The sequence below is a fragment of the Colossoma macropomum genome, unplaced genomic scaffold, assembly GCF_904425465.1.
Source record: "Colossoma macropomum unplaced genomic scaffold, Colossoma_macropomum, whole genome shotgun sequence".
Classification (NCBI taxonomy): domain Eukaryota; kingdom Metazoa; phylum Chordata; class Actinopteri; order Characiformes; family Serrasalmidae; genus Colossoma; species Colossoma macropomum.
In genome coordinates this window covers 25,125,213-25,151,384 of record NW_023494793.1, presented here as the reverse complement: position 1 = coordinate 25,151,384, position 26,172 = coordinate 25,125,213, and the positions used below count along the sequence as shown (strand labels likewise).

General features: G+C 39.3%; 1 protein-coding gene across 3 annotated transcripts in view; it reads right to left on the bottom strand.

Annotated features, from left to right (window-relative positions):
- Window positions 1-8,971: 8,971 nt before the first annotated feature.
- The window catches only part of mib2 (mindbomb E3 ubiquitin protein ligase 2), a 95,188-nt gene continuing 77,987 nt past the window's right edge, over window positions 8,972-26,172 (bottom strand). For all 3 annotated transcript variants that reach the window (XM_036578930.1, XM_036578931.1, XM_036578929.1), the window contains exons 14-19: window positions 19,347-19,473; window positions 17,009-17,233; window positions 13,390-13,568; window positions 12,965-13,155; window positions 11,899-11,964; window positions 8,972-10,112 (exon numbers count right to left, since the gene is read on the bottom strand). In XM_036578930.1, the coding sequence (XP_036434823.1) occupies window positions 9,871-10,112; window positions 11,899-11,964; window positions 12,965-13,155; window positions 13,390-13,568; window positions 17,009-17,233; window positions 19,347-19,473 (1,030 nt within the window). In that variant the 3' untranslated portion in view covers window positions 8,972-9,870. The remainder of the gene's footprint in view (window positions 10,113-11,898; window positions 11,965-12,964; window positions 13,156-13,389; window positions 13,569-17,008; window positions 17,234-19,346; window positions 19,474-26,172) is intronic.

Here is a 26,172-nt window from a genome sequence, read left to right as displayed (position 1 = left end):
TCCCATGACTCAATCATAATAGAAATATTGAGGGGCCTGACAAGATTTCTTCATTTATTCAGTTTATTTAGTCTTTTGTACTTATTTAAGGCCTACTAGTTCATCTAATGTTTACGTCTGTATTGGATTTTCCCAAGTATTTGAGCCCTCCCAGGTCTGAGTGAGGATGCCATTGAAGTACACTATATTTATTCATAGGACCAGTTTGAGATGACTTGTGCTTCATGAAAAGGCATATTGTCATGCTGGAAGTGATGCCATTAAAGATGGGTACTGTTTATAAATTGTGGCCATGAAGAGCTGCACATGGTCAGTAAGAAGACTCAGATAGGCTGTGGGATTCAAATGATGCTAAACTGGTATTAGGGGACCCAGTGTGAGTCAATAAAACATTCCCTATACCATTTAACCACCACCACCACCAGCAGCTTGAACTGTTGACACAAGGGAGGTTAAGTCCATGAAGCCATGCTGTTTAAGCCAAATTCTTCCTCTAGACTTTGCATGTCACAACAGAGAACGAGTTCCATCAGACCAGGCAATGTTTTCCAATTTTCAACTGTCCAGTTGCAGTGAGCCTGTACCCACTGCAGCCTCAGATTCCTGTTATTGGCTGACAGGAAACTAACAAGATGTGGTCTTCAGCTGTTGTAGCCCATCCACCTCAAAATCTGATTTTGTGTTTCTGATCGCTACTGTTGTAAAGAGTGGTTATTTGAGTCATTGTAGGCTTCCTTGAACAAGTCTGGCCATTCTCCTCTAACTTCTCTCGCCACAGAACTGCTGCTCACTGTGCTTTGCGCACATTTCTGTGTAAATTCTACAGACTGCTGGGTGTGAAAATACCAGGAGATTAGCAGTTTCTGAAATACTTAAACCACTGTGCCTGAACCAGCAACCATGTCACAGTCAAAGTCACTTTTTTCCTTGTTCTGAAGTTTGATGTTAACATCACCTGAAGCTCTTGACATCATGTGTGTAGGATTTTATGCTAAAACCACATGATTGGATGATTGGATAACTGCATGAATGAGCAGGTGTACAGTTGATTGGACTGCTGCATGTCTGAGCACAGAACAGGTGGTCCTAATAAACTGGCCTAATAAATAGTCTATAAGTGTGGGAGCCCCAGACAGTCCACTTGTTTATTCCCGCCCAACTTGTAACACGTGATCGCAAACGCAAAAATGTAGACCGTCTGGGGGTCCCTGAGGACCTGTTTGAGAGCCACTGCTCTAGAAGGCACATGAACCTCTATATTTTTGGGAGAAACAGTGACAGGTTCTCAGCTGTCCTCAGATCAGCTGTTGTTTGGCCGCCCAGCTGAAAAAAGCCCATAGAAACCATTAAGCGTTTCTGTTGGTTCCTGGTGTTTTGGAACGTATTGTGGCTTGATAGGTTTATATCACACCGTTAAGGATCCTTACAGGCTGTGACTGATTCTAAACACATTTGATGGTTTTCTAATAGGATCTAAAGGTGTTCTATAGGAATGTAGTGCTCTGAAATGGTAAACATTGAATTGATTCCCTTCAGGAAGCAAAACTATCAGGTTTTAATCCTAATGGATGGTTGGAGAAGAAGTGAGAAATGCATTGCTGCAATTGACAGTAGGTGTAATATTCATATTCAACACTATTCTGATTGTAGTTATGGCCCTCACTGAAGTAAAAACCTAGTACTGGTTAGTTAGCCGCAGCACAGTGCTCTGCGGAATGATACAGTTGTATTGTAAAACGCTTAACCAATCAGATTGAGACGGAACTAACTGTGCTGTCGGAACTTGCTGGTCTCGTGGGGAAATAGAGTTTTTCAGTTGGAGGCACTACACGAACGCCATTGAAGGTACATCAAAGATTATGTAAGGTAGTTTTTGATGCAGCCTGAACTGGGTGAGTCATGATCTCTGCACTATTTTCGTCATGGCGGAGGAAAGAAGCAAACAGTCAAACAAACAGAAATCACTCAGATAATCTATACAAATATAACAGTAATAGTAAAGTATGTGTACAGTTAGGCTAACTTACATTTTATTTCTGCTTCATACGAGTTCAAAACACCAGTGAAATAGGCCAAAACCGATAGATGGCAGCTAACTAATAAACTATAGTTTCAACTTGTACTAGAGACCATTGCAATGGACCTGATAAACATACAATGCAACAAAAATAAAACTTCAGAACATGAATTAGACGTGGACCCCCCAGTAGTTCTCGACCCTTCTCACCCAAGAATTAAACACATGAATTTCAGGGGCGTCGCTATGCCAGTTTTAGGGCGGCTTCAGAAGATCATGAGTGTAAGATTTTAGTAGATTGTTAGTTCAAACAGTGTTTTGCATTCATTCTTCATCATTCAGCTGCGCCATCGTGTCTCCAAATTCACAATAATACAATTCACAATATTCACTGCTGCCTCAGCTGAGCTACCTGAGATTCACTAACCTAACAGGAGACGGCAATCCTGCCATTTAGACTTGAGCAAAAGTGTAATGCTGGCTCAGCCAATCATATCAGACCTCCTAAGCTGTAAGCCAATCATATCAGAGCTGGGGGCGGGGCTCTGGAGCTGCTCACTGTGCGAAGTAACGTCAGTTGGCATCTGATGATGTGACAGGATGTGCATTAAAAGCGTACTAAAATAAATATTAGCCTTATTGACCTTTTCAAAATCTATAATATACAATCAGAAAGTAGTTACAGTGATGATATCCACATACAACATGGATTAGTGGACAAATTAGCTGGCTATTGAGTTTTAGCTGGTTGCTTTTTAGCTAACTTAGCTAGCTAGCTAACTTTTAAGTTCATGTGAGGTAAAGAACAGCTAGGTGTAGGCCACATAGAGGTATAGGCCATAAAGCATGAATGTCAGCAAGCTATAGAGCTTTTTAAAGAAATTTAAGAAACTTCACAGATTTTTTGTTTTCATATTTCTATTAAGTATTTTGGATCACACCAGCATTAGCTCTGTATTGTTTTTGCTGTGTATAATTAGTAACTACTGGTGTTGTTTTGGTCGTAACGCAGTTTTATATCTCTGATTTCCTCAGTCTGTAGGTGGTCATTAAAATGTGGCAGCTCAGCAGAAGAACTCATTGATCCTCGAGTTCTTGTAAATCTAAGTTTAATAAAAACAACATGTTACTAAACACAGGCAGTGAGAGAAAGAAGCTGAAGGAGACTGACAGAGCTGAAGAAGCAGGTCTGATAGAGGATAGCGACCAAAAAGAAAGTGAGTGTTTAAGCTTTCAGATAAAATTAATAACTTACTGAATTTGTAGAAATGATATTCCCTTAAAACATCCTCATTTGTGACACTAAATAAAAAAATTCAGAAAATATATATATTTTTTTTACTGGCAAATGTCAATATTGCTGTGTCACCTAGACTATTAAACATGTGCAACTACAGAACAAAATCACTGTCTCTGGTTGCACAAACTGAGAGTGTACTAATCTAGAGGCTTAGCCCCCCTATCCTTGTATCTGTAGTGATGCATCCTGACATGAATTTACAATTTTTTTCTCTCTCGCAGTTGATTTATGTGTGTTTTGGTGGCCTGCTTTTAACAAGCACCTGTCTGTGTTTGTGTCTGGACCCCTGTGATGGTGGTCTGTCGACGACTGGTGGCTGTTTGTTCTTCGAGTGCGCCGCATTTAGCTCTCTGCATGAACACTTGTCTCTCTGTACACAGGTGGTCCTTCATCACTCGTGTGTTGTACTTACAAAAAGGCTGCAGCGATTCGTCTGAAAACACTGTCTCCCAACGTCCACACTAAAGGAGAATTCCACTGAATTTTTTAAAATTTCAGTGGTTTGACGTGAAACGGTTCATTTGCAGAGAATCTTACAGACTCAGATTTCTTTACAGTGGTGGTGATAGGAACCAGGTGTTCCAATGTCTACAATGCAAATATATACATTTTATTTACTATCCAAAACCACCAATGAACCTACACAAATCTGAAAAGTTAAATGTTTTCTTTAGGGTCTGTTTTGCCTGAGAATACCCTTCATGTACCCCCCCCCCCACCATACATGGAGTAAAATAAATTGATTAAAATATGTTTCAGACCAAAACATTATCACAAAACTACTGTAAAACAGTGTCTCAGACATCAGGCAGTGTATTTATAACTATTTCATGTAGTAACTTTCTGTGACGGAGCTTTTAGAGGCATGAAACTCCTCAGACGTCTGGTTCCTATCACCACCACTGTGAACAGCCCTGTAAGTTTCTCTAGAACAGAGCATTTCACACCAAACCACTCTGAATGATTTTGTTGTGAATGAAGTTTGTTGACCAGTTCAGTTTAAATTTTGAAAAATTGGCAGACGTCCCCTTTAACTGTGTAGGTGATGCTGATGTCAACCTCAACCAGCAGTTGAGTACATTTTCTAAAGCACTGTAGATTTGTACGCTGTGTTTAAGTACAGTGACCACTAGAGGGCAAAAGGGAGAACATAATGTAGCAAAGTGATATTATGACAGACTTTTCAAACACACACACACACACACATTTTCTAAGCCGCTTATCCTTCTGGGTCACGGGGGTGGGGGCGCTGGTCCTGCTGTTCAGGATCATATGTTAAGTCTTTTTCATATAATAGGTTAATTATAACAGCGTGGTTAAAAAGTTTAGGGAAAAAAAAATAGGTTCTTTTGGCTCTGTTTAGAACCATGAGTTCTATATAGATCCATTCATTCTTTGTATGGTGAAATGGTTCTTCAGATTGTTCGAGACTTTTGTATATATGGTTCTATATAGAACCTTTTTGAAAATGGTTCTATGTGGCATCAAAAAGGGTTTATTCCATTGTTACAAGCTTGACATTATAACAATAGAAGAACCCTTTTTGGTGCTATATAGAACTATTTAAGCATGGAAACGGTTCTATTTAGAACACATAGTTCCAAACAGAACTCTTCCCTTCACTAAAGAACCCTTGAAAAACCATCTTTTTGTTTCTTTCTGTGGCATGTATCAACGTGCAGAGTAGGCCCAGTTTGGATCAGGATGGCAAGAGGAAAAGATCTAAATGACTTTGAAAGAAGGCTCGTTATTGGTGCACGGATGGCAGGAGCCTCAGTCTGCTCAACAAGCTGGCGCTTCAGTAGAAATAGTGACATCTGCATTTAGATCTATGGGAAAGACATCAGTAAATAGGACTGGAAATTGTGGTCAAAAGCAAACAATCATTGACTGTGACAATCATGCATTAGTGTGAAATGTCAGGAAAAACAGAGGAGCATCTGTTCCTCAGGTGACTGAGAATATCAATGCAGGACATGATCAGACTGTGTCAGCAGGAACAGGCCATCCACAACTACATAGGGAGGGGTATTATAGCAGGGCTGCAGTGCGTAAAACCCTACAAAGACAAACATACATTTGAGATGGCAGCAAGGTGCAAAAACGTGACATGATCAGATGAGTTATCCTTCACTGTATTCTCCACAAGTGGGCGAGTGCATGTGTGATGTACACATAGACCCTGTTTACACCTTGCATGAACATGTTTTGTGTCTGATTCCATTCACACTTTTCACTAAAATGCAGCCCCAGTCTGACCAGATGAGATCCAATGTCCTGCATAGACAGCACATCAACACATATATCCTCACTTTTTGTTTTGTTTTGTTTTTGTTTACTCCTTAACCCATTGCAATACGATTAGACGATTGGTGCGTTCCAATCGGGAGGCAGCTGTCCAAGTAAGCAGCATTTTTTAGGCAGCATTTGCACGCTCCCGAGACGAAGGCTGTCCCATTCAAAAGGCAGCATAAGGCAAGTTATGACGTATGATGGCACTGTCCCGAACGTGATGCCTACTAAGGTTCCTTTTTGGTTAAAATGCTGCCCAAAGAGAGTGGTCCCTTCGAAGGCAGTGACTTGTTAGGCAGCTGCCTTCAGAATGGAACACACTAAATATGATCTTGGACACTTTCATCAGTGTGGAGTGCATGAAGGCTCTTAGTTATATGCATAATGAAAACACATTCCATTTACACTTGGGTTAAAAGCAGTCAAGATCTGTCTCTGCCAACCTCTGAACATGGTATGAGTGATCTTATCACAATGTGTTTACATCTGGCTTTTCATGCAACAGGACCCGATCACCAAAAACGCATGTTAATGCAAGGTTTAAACAGGCCTAAGAGATCAGTACAGGTCTTAATGCTCAACCTCTATAGTGAGGAGGTCCAGTGATTCAGTTATGCTGTGTTGCTGGCATGGTTTGGATCCACTTGCCCCCACAAAGAGAGGGCTCATGGAATATCAATACAAAGGTGTTCTGACTGTTCAGCTTTGTCTTAGATGAAACATTTCTATCGTGATGATAGGTGGTACATTCATCATAGTATTCATCCAATTTAAGGTGAAGACACCCAAATGCTGCATTATCTCAAATAATAAACTGAAAACTGGTGTATAGAGGCACAGGGCTTCAGAAGCAGCTGATCAACTTCACAAAAACAGTTGATACTCCTAATAACACAACATATATGATTATAATACTATGTTTATGTCAAGACGTGGTCAAAATGATGTCAAGACTGAGACAACTGTCTTGAGACTCAAGTACTGCAGCACTAGTATTGGGTGTGCAGAGGAAAAAAAGAAGCACAATTATATCCTTATAAAAGTTTCATATTTATTGCAAAATATTTTGTACAGAGTAAAACTTAAAACTTAAAAAAGGAATGGACAGTAAGGCCAACATCAGAACTTTGCGTGCTGAACTGTACAGACATCAACAGTAACACATTGTTGCTTAAATAATCTTTGAACACATAGTCCTGGAAGCGAAACTCAGCATATCATTTCAAACTCAGCATTTTATATTTTTCAAAACCAACAACTTATTTGCCGTCCTGTGTCTGCTGCCAGCTCACAAATAATTCACATTTTCTCACTATGGACAGCATTTTAGGGCCAATTTACTGTACTGATCTACCTTAAGATGTGAATAGTGTATTTCACCTCTGTTATTTCAAATAATAGTCCTTTTCGATACTGAAGTCGAGAAGATGCTCCAGCTGAAAAACAGCTGTAGTCAGCTGTTAGGGGTGATTATCAGGATTATTTCATTTTCTCTCAGGTCAGTTTTTGCACTAATTCCATTACAAACTTACTAGCCTTCAAAGCTATAAGCTAGCAGCACTTCTACAAACACTACTGTATGTACTGCGATTACCATCAACTTACTTAGCTTCACAAGAGTGTCTGTATGACAATGAGAATGTCAAAAAACACATTCTCCCACCACCAAAACCAGCAGTCTTAACCACCAACGTGATCAAGAACATGCTTCAAAACCTATCCCACAAGGCTCAATCTTGCTACTCACAAACTTCAAAAAGCACATAAAAAGGTATAACTTGGTTATGCCATGACACAACTGATGAAAAAAATTGAAATGGCTTTCCATAGTCTTGAGTCTTATATAGTGAGCTGTAAGCAGATACCTTATTTCTTGGCAAAACGTTACACATCTGTTCTAACCAGCTGAATAGACGGAAGGCTTTCTTTGTTTTGATGTTACCCCGTTGTCCTTTTAGAATTGAAAGGGGGAAAAAATAAATCTACTCAAAATTCCAGTTTTGAAATAATTATAAAAACAATAACTATGTCTCGAAATTCAGGGTAGCTAAATCTATTGTCCCTGAAATGCAAAACTGATCATTTAAATGAGTCAGTACAACACGAAGGCTTCGTACAGAAGTGACACTCTCATTAACTAAAGCGTGCGGCGTTTTCGGCGCACGTTAAATTTTGGCACTGGTGTTAGTCTCGTTTCTTCTGAGCTTCGCTAGCGCTCTAAAGCTACGACGCAGTACAGCAGGATACCATTACAGACATTCAAATATACATCTTAGTATTGGCTATCCCCAAAGTGGGATCTACAAAAAAAACCCTTTTGCTGGATGCGGAATATAATGCAAAATTAAGGTAAAGATTAAAATAGATTTTTTTTTTTCGACGCGTACAGTAAGCCCTTCTGGAACAAAACACATAATGGTTTCTCGCACTATACAGGGGATGCAGTGATGTGAAGTGTTTTCACTCCCAACGCAGGTTGGGGGGATATTTTAAAGAGTGGTTGACGACGGTCAAAGACGTTTCTTGACAAATGCACACATTTTTTCTGCCATTCTAATGCAATGTTTACATTTTAATTGTTGGAAAAAAAGAAAACAACAGTAAGATACTCACAGATATCCATGCGTGAAGGCTTGTAGTGGTTTGCCCTTTTTGCACAGCGTTCAAGCAACAGCAAGTGTGCAGGAGGGCTCCTCACCACAACGAAGAATACAAAGCATCAGTCTCCGGACCACATGGGATTGCCCACAATCTTTAAGATCCAACGGCAAGAAGTCAAAGTTTCATTTGTCTTGAGTCAAGGGTGGGGAAACAGTCCATCCCACTTCAAATGGCATGTTGAGACAGTGCTGATGTGGGTTACAGGTTACAACTGCAGAAAAGGGCTTATGCGTATTAATGTCTGCCCATCTATTATCAACCTCCCCCAAAATGGATGCACTGATTCAAACAAACCAGGCAAAACGAACATTGGATCACCCCTTTTACTTTACATGTATGACCACTATGGGGAACAGATTCTCATGGAATGTCAGATTTTGTTGATGGATGAGGTGACTTTTGAAAATTTGGATGCCATGTCATTTGGTTTCATCTCCGTAAAGCTTACAGAAGTTTGAATTAAAAGTGGCTGCTTCAAGCTGTGCATATCTTTGCCATTCGTTTCATTTAGTGTCCTTTATTTAAGGAAAATGTTTCCTTTTGTAAACAGGTCCTTAAGAAAAGTAAATGACCTTTTACTTGTGAGCTTCTGATGACAAGATCAAAATGACCTAACTTAATAAATTAACATGTAGTGCCGCAGTCTTCGGTGCTTGGACCCCTTCATTTTGACCTTGACGTTGCCCATCACGCATAAATTAAGACTGATTGCCTTATAACACCACAAATGTAATCCATGTCACAATATATCGTATAAATAATATGCATATCAGCATGCATTGTATATCCCTTGCTTGTGGAAAGCCTTTGGGGGGTCTAGAGGGAGGAGTATACCATCACCCTCAAACAAGCATCACAGTATAACTAGGCTTAAAGCTGCAGTCTGTAAGATTTAAAACGCTGACGCTTACGTGCAAAACAATATCTCCATCCTCTGTGGTTTTCACAGAGAATATTGCAGTCTGTAAACATCTAGGAGCTAGTTTAGCGCCAAATACTGTCAGACAGATGGGGGTGAGTCAGCAACTAATTAAATAGAAAATAAGGAGTAAATCTTACAGAAAGCAGTTCTAAGGATTAATGGGTTGTCTCTGAGGAGCGGGAAGTCGCGAGGATAATGATTCATTTCATTTGTGGTTGGTGAGCTGTGACGGAGAGCCCTGTGTGTGCCGACTGTGAGTGAGTTTGTGTGCTGAAGTGGCTCCGTATTCTCATTGACTGCATCAAGCTGATGAACCAATAAGCAAAAGCTTCCACACCAACACACAGTCACTGGCTCACCATCCACAATCATCTGCAAAAATCTCCCTCCACAGCATGGGTGTGAATTATCCTCTTCAACATGACCGAATGTCGAGCAAACGTGAGCTTGGCTTTTCCGAATCCATCTTGACGGCGATGATGGACAGGTCAGGCTGAAGAAGCACAAAAACAGCTGATTGGCTAATCACAGCAGACCCTCCCCCCAGCTTCCCCATCTAATAGCAAGCACTGACAGCCGCAACATCTCCAGCAGCCCAGGGGGAAAACACACACACACACACACTTGGGGCAGCAGGTGCCCAAGGACTCAGTGTGTGTGTGTAGGTGAGTTTATGTCTCAGACGAAGAGCTGTATCCTCTCGCGGATGGTCTGGCGGCAGATGGGGCAAGTTTTCAGGGCAGCGCTGCAGTCGATGCAGGAGGCGTGGCCGCACTGGAAGACCAGCTTGATCTGGTTGTCGATGCAGATGGGGCAGGTGATGCGCTCCTCCATCTGCCGGTAGCGCGACTGCAGCTGCTCCAACAGGTTGTGCTGCTCCGAGTTGTCTGAGTTCGGACTACACTCCACCTCCGTTTGGTCTGAGTGAGGGAGAGAAAGAGAGAGAGACAGAAAATAATGGAAATAAGAAAGTAAGAGGTAGAAGAAGTAAGGACAACCTCAATTTATCCAGTACAGTGTGTGGTTTATGCTTATACACAATGGAAGTTTAGCAAGTTAAATGCATTCACAAGCATCGATAAGCAATACTTAAACCCTTGTATCCCTAAAAGGGTGAGTTTATAGAAGAAGGGAAAAGCATTTTCAACATTTATCAATCTACCACAAAAAATTTGCTTGTGAAAAAAATGGCTATTGGTCCATGTGTGAACAAAGTCTTCACACAATCTAAAGTGCAGCTGATGTATAAACACTCACTGGCCACTTTATTACATATCTTGTATCTTCACTCTTTGTCCATTTTATCAGCTCCACTTAGGATATAAGTTCACTTTGTAGTTGTACAGTTACAAATGGTAGTCCAACTGTTCCTTGCATAATTTTTTAGCCTTCCTTTACCCTATTCAACAACAACGATAGTCAGGGCCACCACAGGACCATCATTGAGCAGGTATTATTTTGGTGGTGGATCATCCTCAGCACAGCAGTAATCCCAGGTCAAATTACATGTTTTGTTGAACAAGTTAAAATAAGTTAACAGCCTCGACAAGGAACAAATGTAAAGCTACATGTGTAAGATTAAGGGATCTGGAGACCTCTCGGGTGGAAATGTATAATTTCACGCAAACTGCAGAAGAACATTCTGTAACGCTGGCTGTGCTTCTGACCCCACACCCGAGCAGATGAATCTGATGACTGCAAGGGGGTTGAAGGAGTATTTAAAGAGATCTCAGTCAAAACTAGATGAAGGACATCTTCTGAGGATGTAAGTGAATTACCTACTCTTGTCTTCATATCTTCATCAGTATAATGTTGATTTTGCATTTCATACCTAAACATCGAGCTGGACCTTCCTTTTGAGCCTGTATGTGTGACGTTAATATGTGAAGACATATGATGTGGTCTGAAAATGCCTGCAAAATCCAACCCAACACCTCTACCTTTTAAATCATTATTTCAGGCTTTACAGGGTGACTCAAAGCACTGCATGTGATATTTTATCCTGCTTCAAGAATGTCACAAAGAAATCTTACACAGTGCTCCTTTAAATACAGCATTTTTGCAATTTTTGGTGCAATTTTTTTTTCTTAGTGTAACATATTTGACAATTGTGCCATAACTTTTGCACAAACCACATTTTATGTTTTATTTTTTTCCCAATATGTTAAATTCAGCAATTAAACAGCAGTTTTGCTTTAAAATGTGTAGAAGTGTGATCTCCGTAGAGCACGTGTTAATTTATTTTCAATGAGAAAATTAGCGAAAATCATTTGACCGGGTTGCCCAAACTTTTGCATACAAGTGTATATGCTAAGTGAAGCTGATAAAATGGACCCAGACTGTAAATACAAGGTAGTTGGGCCTAATAAAGTGGCCAGCAAGCATATATAAGATAAGATAAGATAAGATAAGATAAGATAATCCTTTATTAATCCCACAACGGGGAAATTTGCGGTGTTACAGCAGCACAGAAGACAGAGCAGCAGGAAATATACAAACAATATATAAAATAGAATAAACAATAAAAATATAAAGATATATGTATATGTACAAAAATTACAAGAAAAATATACAAAGTATTAAATTTAAATTTAGAAATGTAGAAATGTATGTATTGTAGTGAGTATATAATGTTCAAAGAGAAATGTTCTGAGGTTTTCTTATACAGTTAATGCACACAATCAATATTTCTTTCCCAGATTTTACCTTGTCGGATTTTCTTGGTGATTGTGACCTGGCATTTGATACATTTCTTCATTCTGTGAGCACACTCTGCGAGGAAAAAAAAAGAGAGTAAGATCATTAGCCTTTTTTAAGAATACCATTAACAAGTACTGTTTTAGTATGAAAAACAAAGTAGCCCTTTAGATTGCCTAACATTTTTTATAGTAGTTGTTCATTTTTGACAGTAGTTAGTTGTTAACTTGCTGTCATTTACCATAGCTAAAAGGCACATAGCCTACATTTTTTCACATTTTTCCATTGTACCAAAAATCTTAATTTATTTGGTATATCACTTTCCTACCTTTTTTATCTCTTAAAATTAAACAGGCTGTTTTTGTTACTCTGCGTTTAAAACTGGTATATGTAAATGACCTCTGATTCTGTTCCGATTGGCTGCCCTGCATTGAGCTTCATTCAAAAAAGCAGTCCGGATTAAAACACTCATAACTTCAGTCGAATGGGCGAGTCTAAGCTGCTGTGGATATACGTGAATGATTTAGCATTTCATTACATCACAAAAACATTGAATCCAAAATGGGCTGTTTTTCAGCTTAGTTTCCATATATGGACTGGGGAGAGAAGGGTACGTTTTTAACAGTAACAAAATTTGCATACTATATCACATTCTTTTATGCAGAAAAAGCAAGGGAAATTTGTTTTTCCATGATATAGGCCCTTGATAGTTTACAAGTGTTCTGGGCATTAATGAAGCACTTTATCGGTAGCCTTTTTTAAAAACAGATAGAAAAGAGCAAAAGATTTAAAATCACATTAAATATTTCAGAAGCTATGAACTACAATGGGCTTTGTGTTTAGTAGAAACCTCCCTTTTGAAGAAAACCCCCGTCTTGCAGGCTGACTGCTGCCATATTTCACTACTAAAATCAGACACTGTCTGTGCCTAATCAACAGCTGCCTGTAGAGCCAACCAGTGGAAATATTAGTTGATTAATAGCATAGTCTATTCACTGAAACAGTCTTCAGTGATGTAGCCGACCTAGATTGCTGTCTGACTTTTGGAACACAGTTTATGTGTGCGTGCCCTCACCTTCGCAGGCAACGCTGTGCTGGCATGGGGAGAAGAGCACGAGCAGGGCAAGCTCGGAGCAGATGAGGCACTCGCTGGGGCCTGGAGCACAGGGCATGGCCAGGTTGGTCATGGTGTTGGGTGTGGTGTGAACCCGACGCAGACTGCTGCTACTGCTCGTTCCACATGTGATAGCCTGCAGCTGCTGAAGCCTGACACACAGGAAAAAGGACACATCACATCATTAGACATCATCAGAGTCCCCTGCTGCAGCACTTTATGTAGCACAGTGAACTACAGTGACAATATGGATTAATACTTACAGTACAATGGCTGATGTGTGCACCCACAAACAAATACATACACCTAGTCTCCAAGTATTTTAACAGTATGTGTGATTCATGAACTCAGACCATTAACCACCCGAAACACACACACATGCATACCGGTGTTTCTCTGAGAAGCTCCTGATGAGCTGCAGGACCGTGCTGTCCGTCACCAGGTCCAGAGGACTCTTGCCTTTATGGTTAGCGTAGTTTATGTCTGCGCCCTCTTGAGCCAGGAAGCAGGCAATAGAGGCTCCAACATTCAGCTCAGTGTTCCCCAACAACCCTGAACTGCTCAGCTTTTTTACACACACACACACACACGCACACACACACACACACACACACACAGATTAATCTTCATGTAGAGGATATTTCACAAATCAATGTGGCTCTGCAGTCAATCATGAACAGTGAATACAAAGCAGAAGCCATGAAATTTTAGCTGACAATTAATTGTCACATTAATTATCATAACTGAGATTACCGATTTTTTTTTTGGTTCACTGTATGCAAGTATTAAAACACAAGCCTTGTTTTGTAGCTGTTTACTCAAAGAGTCAATCAAGGCTACGAGTGAAAATACAAGCAAGCATACAAGCTAAAAACGTTAGAATTAGCTACACAGCTAACAAATAAACAAACATTACTCATGCTCCCCTTTAAACATGTTAGAGTACCAAGTTAGATTAACTTTTTTTTGTGTTAATGAATCCCATGATTTCTCAACTAATGCATTTAATGTTTTTATTTATTTTTGCATCTATTATCATTTTATTTATATTTTATTTATTTGCCTCATTCCACATGTTTAGCTTGTTGTAGTGTAATATGATTGTGAAATCTGAAGTCTGTGGAAAACGACTGCAGCTTAAATAACTGCGATCATCTCAAATAAGTGCACTTAGGCAATTATGTAATATTTGTGACAGGCCTAAAGAAGCCATTAATAAGCAGTTTTAGCAATATTTTATGGGTGCATTTTGATCGGTTCCCTTGGACTGGACCATCACACAATGTTCTATTTTAGTTCTGGTATACTTGGAAATCACATTTACATATTTCACATCAAACCAAAAGATGTAGTAGTAAGTTAACAGAACAACAGTTAGATGTGCTAACTCATTATTTGTCATTTAATGAAACTGTAATTTTAAGGTAGCCAGGTTCCTTCCGTTTTTAAAGTTAAAACTCCAAATCAGTTTTTACAGTGTACCGTGTTAAAAACAAAACAAAACAAAAAAAATATCACAAATGACTGGGCAGTTATCACAACGTTCGGCACCAATAACTGCAGTGGAACAATAACACCAACAAACTTTCAAAGCCACGTTGTACGCTAGTTTAACTGGGCTCATGGGTTTCATGTACGTCTTGTTTTATGTATATCTGTTGATTGGCTGTGTTACCGTCATTTTTCCATGTCATGAAATGGGAAGAAATCACTGCAACACTTTGAGTGGATTATTGATTATAAGATGTGAAAACTTGATACTGGAGTATCAATATGTAATGTATATGGTGTGCCTGGTCAAATGTGCGTGCACATTTTTATAAGTATTTTTATAAGTATTTTATAAGAAAACGCATCCTTAACGTCAACACGACTGAGACTTGTTGGTTTAGGTCATGAGAGGTCAGTGGGATTATGGGAGCAGCAGTGGACTGAATAACGTTTAGAAATTTGTATTCATTTTTGTATTCATTTAAATAACTGAACTGTTCTTGAAACATATTAAGTGAATAATTACATGAAGAAAACTGCCAACCAGTAACAGTGAGGAACAGTGTGAATTTAATAAAAATTACAAAAGCAGAGTTTTCCCCATGTGCCTTATCAGTATGTATTGTAAATGTATTCTCAGTGTATTTTGATTACGTTACGTTTCTATCTATTGTGGTAGAACACATTACTGAAAACATTTAAGAAAGTGTATTCAGCCATCACATAAGTCCAACTCTGTCTGTGACAACACATTCCATTTATAGACTATTGCGTTATACTACTGATACAGTACAAACCTACCTCCCTAAAAACACACAACATAGTACAGTAAAAGTCACCTCAGTTGCTGCAATATTACCACTCAAGTAGCCAGTGTTTAAAAAAAAAATAATCGCACCACACGATCATATCATTCCACCATCTGAAAACAGGCTACAATTGGTGCATTTCACATTTTAGTTATTTTTTAATCATCAATCAATTGATAATTTAACACCACAAATATATTTAAGCTCTGGCCAGTAGGGGGAGCCATGCACTTCCTGCTGGACCCCAGACTCCACCAATGAGCACAACCATTGGCTCATGAGCTGCTGAATGCTTTTGTTTAATTGGCTCACTACCGAAATATCTAAATAAATTAGGGCATGCTTCACATAAATTATATGTATATGAGAGCAAATCAGGGCAAATTTAGTGCTCGTGTGGGGCGCATGTTCCCATGCACTGAAGCTGATTCATCAATTGCACCCAAATCAGCTTGTTTGCCGTCATAGGACAGTTTCCTGATTCTGACGTTAGGTAGTTGGTACGTCACGCAAATCTGCGTTCATTTCTATGCAGCTTTGATAAATATGTGATGGACTGATGACCTGTCCAGCGTGTATCCTACCTTCCGCCCAATGACTGCTGGGATAGGCTCCAGCTCCCCCCACGACACAGAAGGATAAGCGGTTTAGAAAACGTGTATGTGTGTGTGTGTGTGTGTGTGTGTGTATAGATACCAGCAAAGTGTAACGGCTGACAAAGCTGTGTTAAATAAAAAGTGGGTTGCACTTTATTTTATAGTCTGTTTCTTAACAATAACTAAGCTATTAGCAAGTAATTAATGATTTACAGAAGGCCTTATTAACACATCACCTCAAAACATATATAACACATTTCTAAGCTTGCTTACAAATGACATGTTTCTATTTACTATGACATTATTAATTGCTTGCTAATAGTTAATGAGTTGTTGAGAAGCAGACCCTAAAATAACGTGTTACTAAAAAGTGCAATGAAACGTCCACCTGAGTAATTATTATTTTCTATATCTTTTGTTATACTATAATATTTATTACATTACTGCAATATCTCCTGCATTCTACACTGCATTCTCAGAAATGACTTTAGAGAAAGTGGCTGATGAATCAAGATGATATTTAATGCTGTATAGCTAAGACACGTCAGAATGTAATTAGATTCCATATACACTGACAGACACCCACACTTTTCTGCTGATGCAGGAAAACAGCGAAACTGGCCCTCTTAACATACGGCTGTATTTCTCTGTTGGCTCTGGCTCAAATCCAGCCCTCTGCAACTACGTGTATGTGTGTGCGTATGTGGCTGTGCCCTTCAGAGCAGGCCAGAATTGCTCATCCTTCACGCTCCACTAGCAAAATAAAGGCATAAAAAGCTAACAGTACTGCTTTAGTCAACTGTTAACTACAGTTTCAAAGCAAAAGTGTTAAAGAATTAAGAAACAATGACTGAAAAAATGAAAGCGCATTTATCACAAACTGGTTTAAGATATTGATCAGAAGTTCCACTCCACTCAAACCAATTTATTATGAGAAACACCACTTTGGAGACACGTTCTCCAATATATTATCTTATTTTTCTGTTTCATCAGTTCTCCCATCTCTTCCCGTCCCATCCTTTCTCCCCACCTCATTTTCTCTCCCCTCTTCTCAACCCCCCCTTTCTCTTCTCTTTTCCCCGCCCCTCTCCTCTCCTGCTCTCTCTTACCCGACTGTAGAGTGCTGATGTCTCTCTCTCGCTGGTGCTGAGGGTGGTGGTGAGTTGTTGGCGACTGAGTGCCGTATGCATCGCCGTGTCTCCCTCCTCATCCTCAGCATTCACATCAGCTCCCTCCGCCACCAGCAGAGCCACCAACGCCACGTGGCCCTGCGTCACCGCCAGCTGCAGTGGCGTCTGGTTGCGGTTGTTGCGGATGTTGACGTCGCAGCGGCCCTACAGAGCACAAATGAACAGGACAAAAGATTCAGTTCAGATTAAATTGCATTATTAAGGATGTAAATATATGATCTGATTCACTTACATCATAAAATCCCAAATTTCAACACAATTTGATTATCATGTACACTGAATATAGAAATATGACCGCAAGAACACTGCACTGAAATATAGACAATAAAAGCATGTACCCAACCTTTTTTTTTTGGGGGGGGGGAGTCATATGTTTGAAAGTTCTCAAAAAACAAAGGCTTATTGTACTGAACAATCACTATTGACAACATCACAAAACTGATGCTGTTAAATCGGCATCTTCAGATCCATGATTCACACTGCATTTTTTCAATCCTATCGTAAGTGCTCCATCCTGAATTACTGGCCTGTGCAAATATGTCAAACTTAATTAGTGTTCTCACTTCCAGTGTTGTGTGTTAAATGTATGAAGAACCTGTCACAACAAGCCTGCCCCACAGGGATTTCTTTTTTTTCTTAATGTATATATAGGTCCTGTTAGGACAAAACCTCGAAACCTTTTAGCTCCTGTTTCTCGTCTTGTATTTTTTTTTTTTTTTACATAATTTGTAAGCACTCGCTACCCTTAACATTGTGAGAAAATTCTGTGATGAATGGACCAACAGAAATTAAATTTTAAAAGATCTTTCATCAACTTCTATTAAAAGTTAATGTTTTTTTCCATTTGAAGATAAAAGGTTTTGTTCTGACAGTGACATTAAGTAAATGTGGGCACATGTTTTTTTGGCCTTTATTAGAAAAAGCTGTTGAGGTAATACTATTTCTCAGCCTTTCAGTGCACAAAAAAACGTGCTTGCAGCTCTGATGTAAGTTGCTGTTAGTATTTTTTTGTGGTTTGCACAATGCTGAATGGTGCTTCTGAAAGTCTGTATTTTGCTACTTGCCTAAATGAGAAGTCAGTAAGATTTCTGTTTACACAGCCTAAGCCAGTACGGGCAGAACATTCAGTAGTTTATTGCTTTTTATATAGTCACTGTGATATGCTACCCTTTGTCAAACATCCTTTATGTCCACATTGTGGAGCCCTAATGTATCTTTATAAATAGTAAACATAAGTAATTTTCAAATAATTTATATTTATAAACACTAAACATGCATTTTAGCAACTGCTGTTTTTAGTGGTTTCTTCGTCAAGGACTATGTATTCAATACACGCTGTAAGGACGGAATGGAAGCATTTTTCTGTTCTGCCAGCAGAGGGCGCAGCAGCTATTTAAAAAGCACAGATCATGACTGGACCAGGAAGACGGTTAATTAATGTTTTACTGCACAGCCGGATCTGCAGGGATCAAGGCGACCCAGGCCACCTTTTCACCAGCAGTTCACTTACCATTAATTTCACTAGAGCCAGAATTGTGCCCTTCATGCCTACCTTAACTAGCACCCACTGAGAGAAAGCTCTATCACAGTGGTGCTGAATCAGCTACATACCAACTACTTTAAAAAAAATACTCAAAGTAATAGTGTGACTAAATATGCTAATAGGTTAAACAGTGAATCATAGCAAGTAGCCACCGATTAACATGATGTCGTTGCCATAATGCTAATTGGTGGCTGATAAAATTTTTCATTTCTTTTTAGCAATCTTAGCCTTTTTTGACTAAAGCATTTGTTACATTTTCTCAGTAACTTTGAGTACAGAGGGAAGGGTAAGGAAATACAGGCTAGAAAGAGGCGTGTAAAGGTGTAATCTATACATACAACCATGTGAAGGATTTGCAGAACTGACATAGCATCTTCACTAGGGGATGCACGATGATATCAGAACCACAGCCGTAACAGCAGATTTGTTTAAATTTTAAATACTGGCACTAAAATGATTTTTAGATTTAAATGATATTTCAAAATGATATTTGATGACCAATTGTACAAAAAACATAATAAGCCTGGATTAAAACTATATAGGTGAATAGAGCAAATTCTCTGCATGTTAAATATAACAATGCAATAGAGCCAATTATCACAGCACCAACTGTCATCGAATGGAAACACAGGCCTGCCGCCTCTACGTCACATGTGAATGTCTCTGTGGGTCTCGAGCTGCAGCTGACTGAACAGGGCATGCATGTGGAGTTACTTCTTTGATAAGGATCTCGGCCACATCGCGGTGGTTGTTGAGGGCAGCCAGGTGAAGAGCGGAAAAGCCATCCTCCTTCTTAACGTCAGCAAGCTGCCGGGCACGAGACAGGATCATCTCCGTCGCCCTGGGAACAAAAACACACAAAACCCAGAGTGACACTCAGTCAACAGCTTCCAGTGAGGTGAAGAAGGTCTGACATCTGCTGTGTTTTCTGTACACAGAACAATAAATATGATGCATGGCATTACATGGCATGATGAAGTAGCATCTTGTAGCAACTAAGATTTAACACTGTAAAAACAATATACAGACCACGACATTTAATATCAGACAACAGTTCTTTACATATTCTGACAAGGCAATGCTAGGACACGCTGTAAAAAGGTTAAATGTCAGCAGGGTCGATATTGCCTATTGTCTGATGCCTCTGGCCACAACATTTCACACTTTTTTTTCCTTTTTCTTTTTTTACCCTTTTTTACAAACCACAAGACATGGCCAATTTTTACACGTACTCAAATATCCACCATTGATAACAAAACAGCTGCTTAGTTAAACATCATTTAATTGCATCAAATTAGATTCTGACTGAATTTGCCAAGTGTAATGATAAAATTACCACTGTCACAGCTAATGTGATGGAAGGTGACAGCTTATTTTTAAAATATGGGTTTATAGTCTCAGGCTGGGCAATATGACAATATTTACTGTTATCATGTTAAATTATTCCACAGTATGTCACAATATGCTTCTCTGAGCATATTGTGGACATCATCAGTACTTAAACAACACTTCTCAACTGCATGCTAATAGAATTTTTGGTTTTTGATAGTAAAACCAAAATCATGATATTACATTGTTGCCATATCGTCCATCTCTAGTTTACCGTCAGTGGCAGTGCTGATAATAAAAGAAATATGAGAAAAAAATTACAGAGAAGTCCAGTAGAGGAAAGGACTTGTGTGGCTGGAGTATGACTTTGAAAAAGATGTGAGCATGTCATCAGTTTTTCACAAGAGGCAGACACCTCAAGTTCATTCCTTGCTGGCAAAGTAAAAGCAGGGCCGCAGTTTTTAATGAGCATTGTTACAGTGCAGTGATCTTCAGCTTATTAAGATACAGACTAATCAAATAATGAAGATGAACGAGGGTCAACAATACCCGACTGGTTATTGGTCTTGAGTCATGCTTGTCAATTGTAAATACAGTGTATATATGACAAACATGTTTCTATAAATCTGGCCACAAGATCATGGCCAGATTTGGTTTTGCGAGTGGCCAGTAAAAGTTTTTGTATTCGTCTACCCCTGAATATTATTCATGCTGTTATTGGTAAGCCAGGTGCAGAATCCATATTCCAATCTGTATGGCTGATCTCTGCTCCATACACAGCAGATTAGTGGTGCTTTACATCGAGTCCAGCTGTTAGTAGGGTTAAATCTGATGAGGAGGAGATTGAAAAGGGGGCTCTCTATTAGAGCAGATTAAGGCTTAGGGCATGTGTGTGTATGTGTGTGTATGTGTTCTTGGACAGAGTGCTTCTGGTCAGCTTCACACAGTCATAAGTCACGCTAATCGTCTGTCGTCATTGGCCGGCAATCTGTCCCCTATGCTGTCACCTACTGACCTTGTTTTTCCACACACACACACACACACACACACACACACAGTCTTTATGCTAATAGGTTATACAACAGGCCTGTATGGTGCATGAGTGTGAGAGGAAAACAGGGCTAATCTATAATGACAGGACCAATAAATTGGTTATGAATTTGCAGTTATTCACTAAAACTATGGAATTACAGTGGTTTTTAAAAAAAATTGTGCTCAAGTGGTCAAAATCTAAACATATTATTTCAAAGTGGTCTGTAAAATGCTTCATTGTAAAGGAACTTGCCAGATTTGTACACAGTGGTGTGATGGGAAGAGTTTCTCTATAATGCACCATTTCACATCAAACCACTCTGAATGACTTTGTTTACATCTCAATCATTGAATTATGTAAATATTTAAAAAAAAAAAAAATCAGTGGAATTCTCTTTAGGGTTAGGATTAGGCTTAGAGCACTGTGCAAAACTGTTAGGCATGTGACAAAATATGTAAAAAATCCCCACTAACATTGGAGTAAATATAAATAAGCAAATAAACAATAAGATGTCTTTTGATGATTGTGTGTTCGATTAAACATTTCCAAACCTCTCCTTGAGAAAGCAGAATTTACAGTTACCATCCAATTCCCCCTTCAGCTAAGCAAACCTTCATCAATCCTTCAATCCTTGGTTGATTTAAAGCAGATATATTTAAACTAATCCATACAATGGATGGAGCAGATGGAGAAGTTAGGAATCAAAGCTGTGATCTTCTAACTATGTTCATCTAACTAAGAAATGAAAAACACAAACATATACATAAGAGAGAGGAACATAAAAAATCTTGTTACATTTTACTGCCTTTATATTTATTTGTATCTATTGTAATGTTATACAGTGTTTGTTTGGTTTTTTGACAGGGAAAAACATTTCTACCACCTAGATAAACAGTTTTAAACAGTTTTCACAGCTGCCTAAGACTAAAGCACAGTAGTGCATATGCCCTAACATCTAAACACTGTATAAAATGTGTGTGTCTACAGAGCCCAGCACGTCTTTCCTCTTTTTCATAGCAACTCTGACTCTCTTCTCTCAAAAAAGCCAAGACAGGCTTCCATTGTAGCATGATCTGCTCCTAATGTGCTGCAGGAGAGTGCCATGCAGCTGCGTGTGTGCTGCTACACACACTTCCCACCAGTGAACAAACAGGCCCCACTGGGGCTCACCATTAATAGCTTGGAGCTTATCACCAAGCTCTTCTTACATACACGCACACAGCTAAATTCACCCCTCCAGTGCTGTGTAACAGATAAGATCAACAATCAGACACAAGTGCCTCCGTGTCTGAACGCTTGACTCACTTACCTTAACTAACCTGCAGCTGATGTCAACCTATTCTTAAGGGATGTTGACTATCTGGATCCATAATAAGAGCCTTTATCGTTGTACTGCAGAAAAGGAGCCTAAAATGGCTTTAAGCGGTTTAAGAGGTCTTGTCTCTGGTCTTAAGCTTTAACTGACAAGCAAAACATGAAGTGCTAGTTAAAGGCGAGGGACTGTGGGAGGATGGGGGGGGGGTCTGCTTTCAAGGTTGACAACAATGTGGACACAACACTGTCATTTCATTATATGGAGTTCTCAGCACTGATATTGTAGAAGCCAATTGGCAAAACAGAAAACGGCACAATTGCACAAGCTGGCCGTCACGTATAATAAAAATTCATTGGCATGAAATAGGTCTACTGTATGAATGCATGTTGGGAGGCAAACGGGCAGTAAAGGGAGTGTAGTTATCTTGAGTTTGTCAGTGTAGCTTCTCATAAGAAAGAGAAGCTACAGAGTCAACAGTGTCCTGGTTAATCTGACGACAGGCAAAATATTTTATGCGATTATACTGATTAAAAATATCTGAGTTGATTTCCAGCTTCCCCCTGGGGGCCTGCAGAAGAGGTTAAAATGTCAAAGTGTTATTTTGAAAGTGCTCAGGGACTTCCTGCATTCATTAGTCAACTACTGGTTTATTCTATTAATGTCATCCCCCTAAAATAGCTCACTTTGCTTTTAAAACATGGCCAGCCTTAGCATATCAGACTCAAATCATTGCAGATAAATAAAATGTGCCAGTTTATTAGTGACATAATATCCACTAGGCAACATTATGCAACTTACACAGCCACAGATCCTCCCACTACTTGAGAAGGCTGAATATAGCAATACAGCAAGAAGCACAGAGACAGGGAACAAGTGAGGGGAGTAGATGTTTTATAATAAATAAATAAATAAATAAAATACTCTCATACTCTTCGACCAGCAAACTTTAAAAATTAGTTTCAAGCCTTTGCCTTATTGCAGCAAAATTGATGTAGTAATTATTAAGTTGGTTCTAATCATGTTTCTAATACTATGACAATGAGAGCCAGAGAGAGTGCAGGAATGAGGCTGAGAAAATGCTTAAGCGTATTATGCGGGCATATTAGCTCATTTCGCATTCAAGAGACATCCCCAGTAGTACTGCTATGTACAGCATATGTGCATGAACAGCACTGTGCAGAATCAGAGACCACCCCTCATTCCAGAAAAAAACAACCTAAATTTGACAACCTGCGTATGTGTGCGTGTATGTGTGTAGGAGGTGTAATGAGGGAACACTACTCGATGCTCACTTCATCAATCTTTTCTCAGCCTCCCAACCCCCGCTCTCCAAGCCCACTGCCAGCAGGTGCAGGCTCAAAGACGGTTTCACCTCCATCTACTCCTCCTCCAACTCTATCCATCCATCTATCTGTCCCTCTCTACAACTCAGCACACCATCGAACGAGCTGGCTCCCCCACACAGCATGAAAGCTGAATGTGGGAGAGAAAGGAAAAGACAGAATGGGTTAGCTAGTGCAGCTGAACACTGAGAGGAAGATCTCGACTAGGGCGCCAACCATTTACATTCCACATTCGCAGTGTATTTATTTTGGAATGAGCGAGGAATGTGTGTGTGTGTGTGTGTGTGTGTGTGTGTGTGTGTGTGTGTGTGTGTGTGCGCATCCGTCTGTGTGTGTGCAAACATGTACGCCAAAATAGGTTGTACTTGTGTAGTTGAGTACCTTGGATTCCAAAGAGAGATTTTTTTTTTTTGAGAGGTGTTTTTTTTTTTGAGAATATATGACTAAATGTGTTTGTGTATGTGTGATCAGGGAGTATGGATGTGTTTATGCTACCAAAGAGCTATTGGACTCACCCAAGTGTATGTGTGTGTGTGTGTGTGTGTGCTGACTGAGGATGTGTCATTGACATTGGTGGCATGAGTAGTCTATGTTGCCAGCTGAGTCTTACACATTTATGCAACTTCTGAAACCTACATGAAACTAAACTGCAGTTGAGTTGCATAATATAAAGTGATCTGCAACTCACCTGATCCTAAGCTGCAACCGTCGCAACTGTCTCAACTTTGTGAAACAAATGTCATGAAACAGCCAATCATAACAACGACGAATCACAAGATCACGTCAAATGACATACTCTCAAATGATTGATTTCACCAGATCAGTGGACAAAACATAAATAAATAAAACAGAAGAAGGTTTATTGGGTGGTTGAGAAGGAGACCCCACTGACCGACACAACGTTGGTAGTTTTTCATTTCATTAGTTTCCCGAGTCATGACGACAAACGTGAGTTTCTCGAAGTTTATGTTTCTGTAAGTAGCTGCATTAAACTAGACAGCTAACAGTGCCATTGTTTATTCTCAAGTATAATCGTAATGGCTACTTAAACATTCATTTTCAATGGCTTAACATATACAGAATGGATAAAAACTCAAATATATATTAAAGAACTTCAGATAGATTAAGCCCTGTGATGGACTGGCGACCTGTCCAGGGTGTTTCCTGCCTTGAACCCAATGAGCGCTGGGATAGGCTTCAGCACCCCCTGTGACCCAGAAGAATAAGCATCTTAGAAAATATGTGCATGTGTGTGATAGATTAAAGACAGATATGCACATATACAAGAAAAAAGAAGGAAATGACACCACGACTGTTGTGTTTAGGTAGTGGCTTTTATGAATGTCAGTGTCTCTTTGAAGGGGAACCTAATGTCAGTGACACCTTTGGGAAGTTGGGAGGACACAGCTGTAAAAGGACACAGCTGTTAAAAAATGAAAGTGTGGTCTCTGACTTTTACACGTAACTGTACATTTCCTTATGGACATTTAAATAGTACATCTGCTTTGTTTTGCTACATAAAACTGCAGCAGTAACTCTACACAAGGGCTGCATTATATATTGATTACTGATCTTTATTGTGATATTGGCCTTTAACAAAACTGACATCACAGGAGGCTGCAATATGCAAATAAGCGCTCAAACCAATCAAGTTTTTGCTGTGTCTGTGAGCATCTCTAGCAGGGTTGGGAATTTTAAAAGGCTTTAAAAGGCATTAAAATCACTTAAAAACTAAGTGGGAGCTGACTGTCTTGAAGTTAAAAATAATAATAATTTACACATAATTTATACAAAATAACATTTTTGCACCCATCGTTCAAAAACTACTGAAGAAAGAAATCATAAATGCAAAAATGAAAACCAACTTTAACACCTATGAGACGCTGCTGTTCCACAAAGGTTCTATTTAACTGTGTGAAGTGTTAGATAACATTACTATTAGCTCACTTCAGCGTGTTAGCAAAAGTTTGATGTATAGCTAGTAAAAACTCTAGAAGGAACAAGATTAAAAGAGCGTACTTCCAGATCAGTTTGCTGCTGTAGAATCAAGCAATATGGAAAATCAAGGTAAACACTTGATTCACATAACTCTGGCAACACGCTGCTTACTAACTATAGATTGGCCAATTAAAAGACCATGAACTGCTGCTGGGAATGGGGGACTGACTGTTCAGATTATTCTGCTGGCGGAAGCTCACGCCACTTCCAAAACAAAAAAGTCTTTAAATCTACAGATTCATGAGACACATTAATCACTGAAAACTATTTTGAAGAAAAGCTTGTTTGTACACAGTGTTTAATAAAAGTTGAGCACTCGATCAATTATTTCGGAGGGAATGTACAGTTTAGTAAACAGTTAACATTAAATGGATAACTAGTTTGTTTTTTCAACTGTGAGTGACAACTGACATTATACTGTCTGAGGCATGTTTCTCTGTCTAGTATTTTTCAGGAAGAAGCCAGAGCTCACCCTTTCGTTTACTATTGGTTGATGCTTCTGAGGTCAACAACTTCACAGGG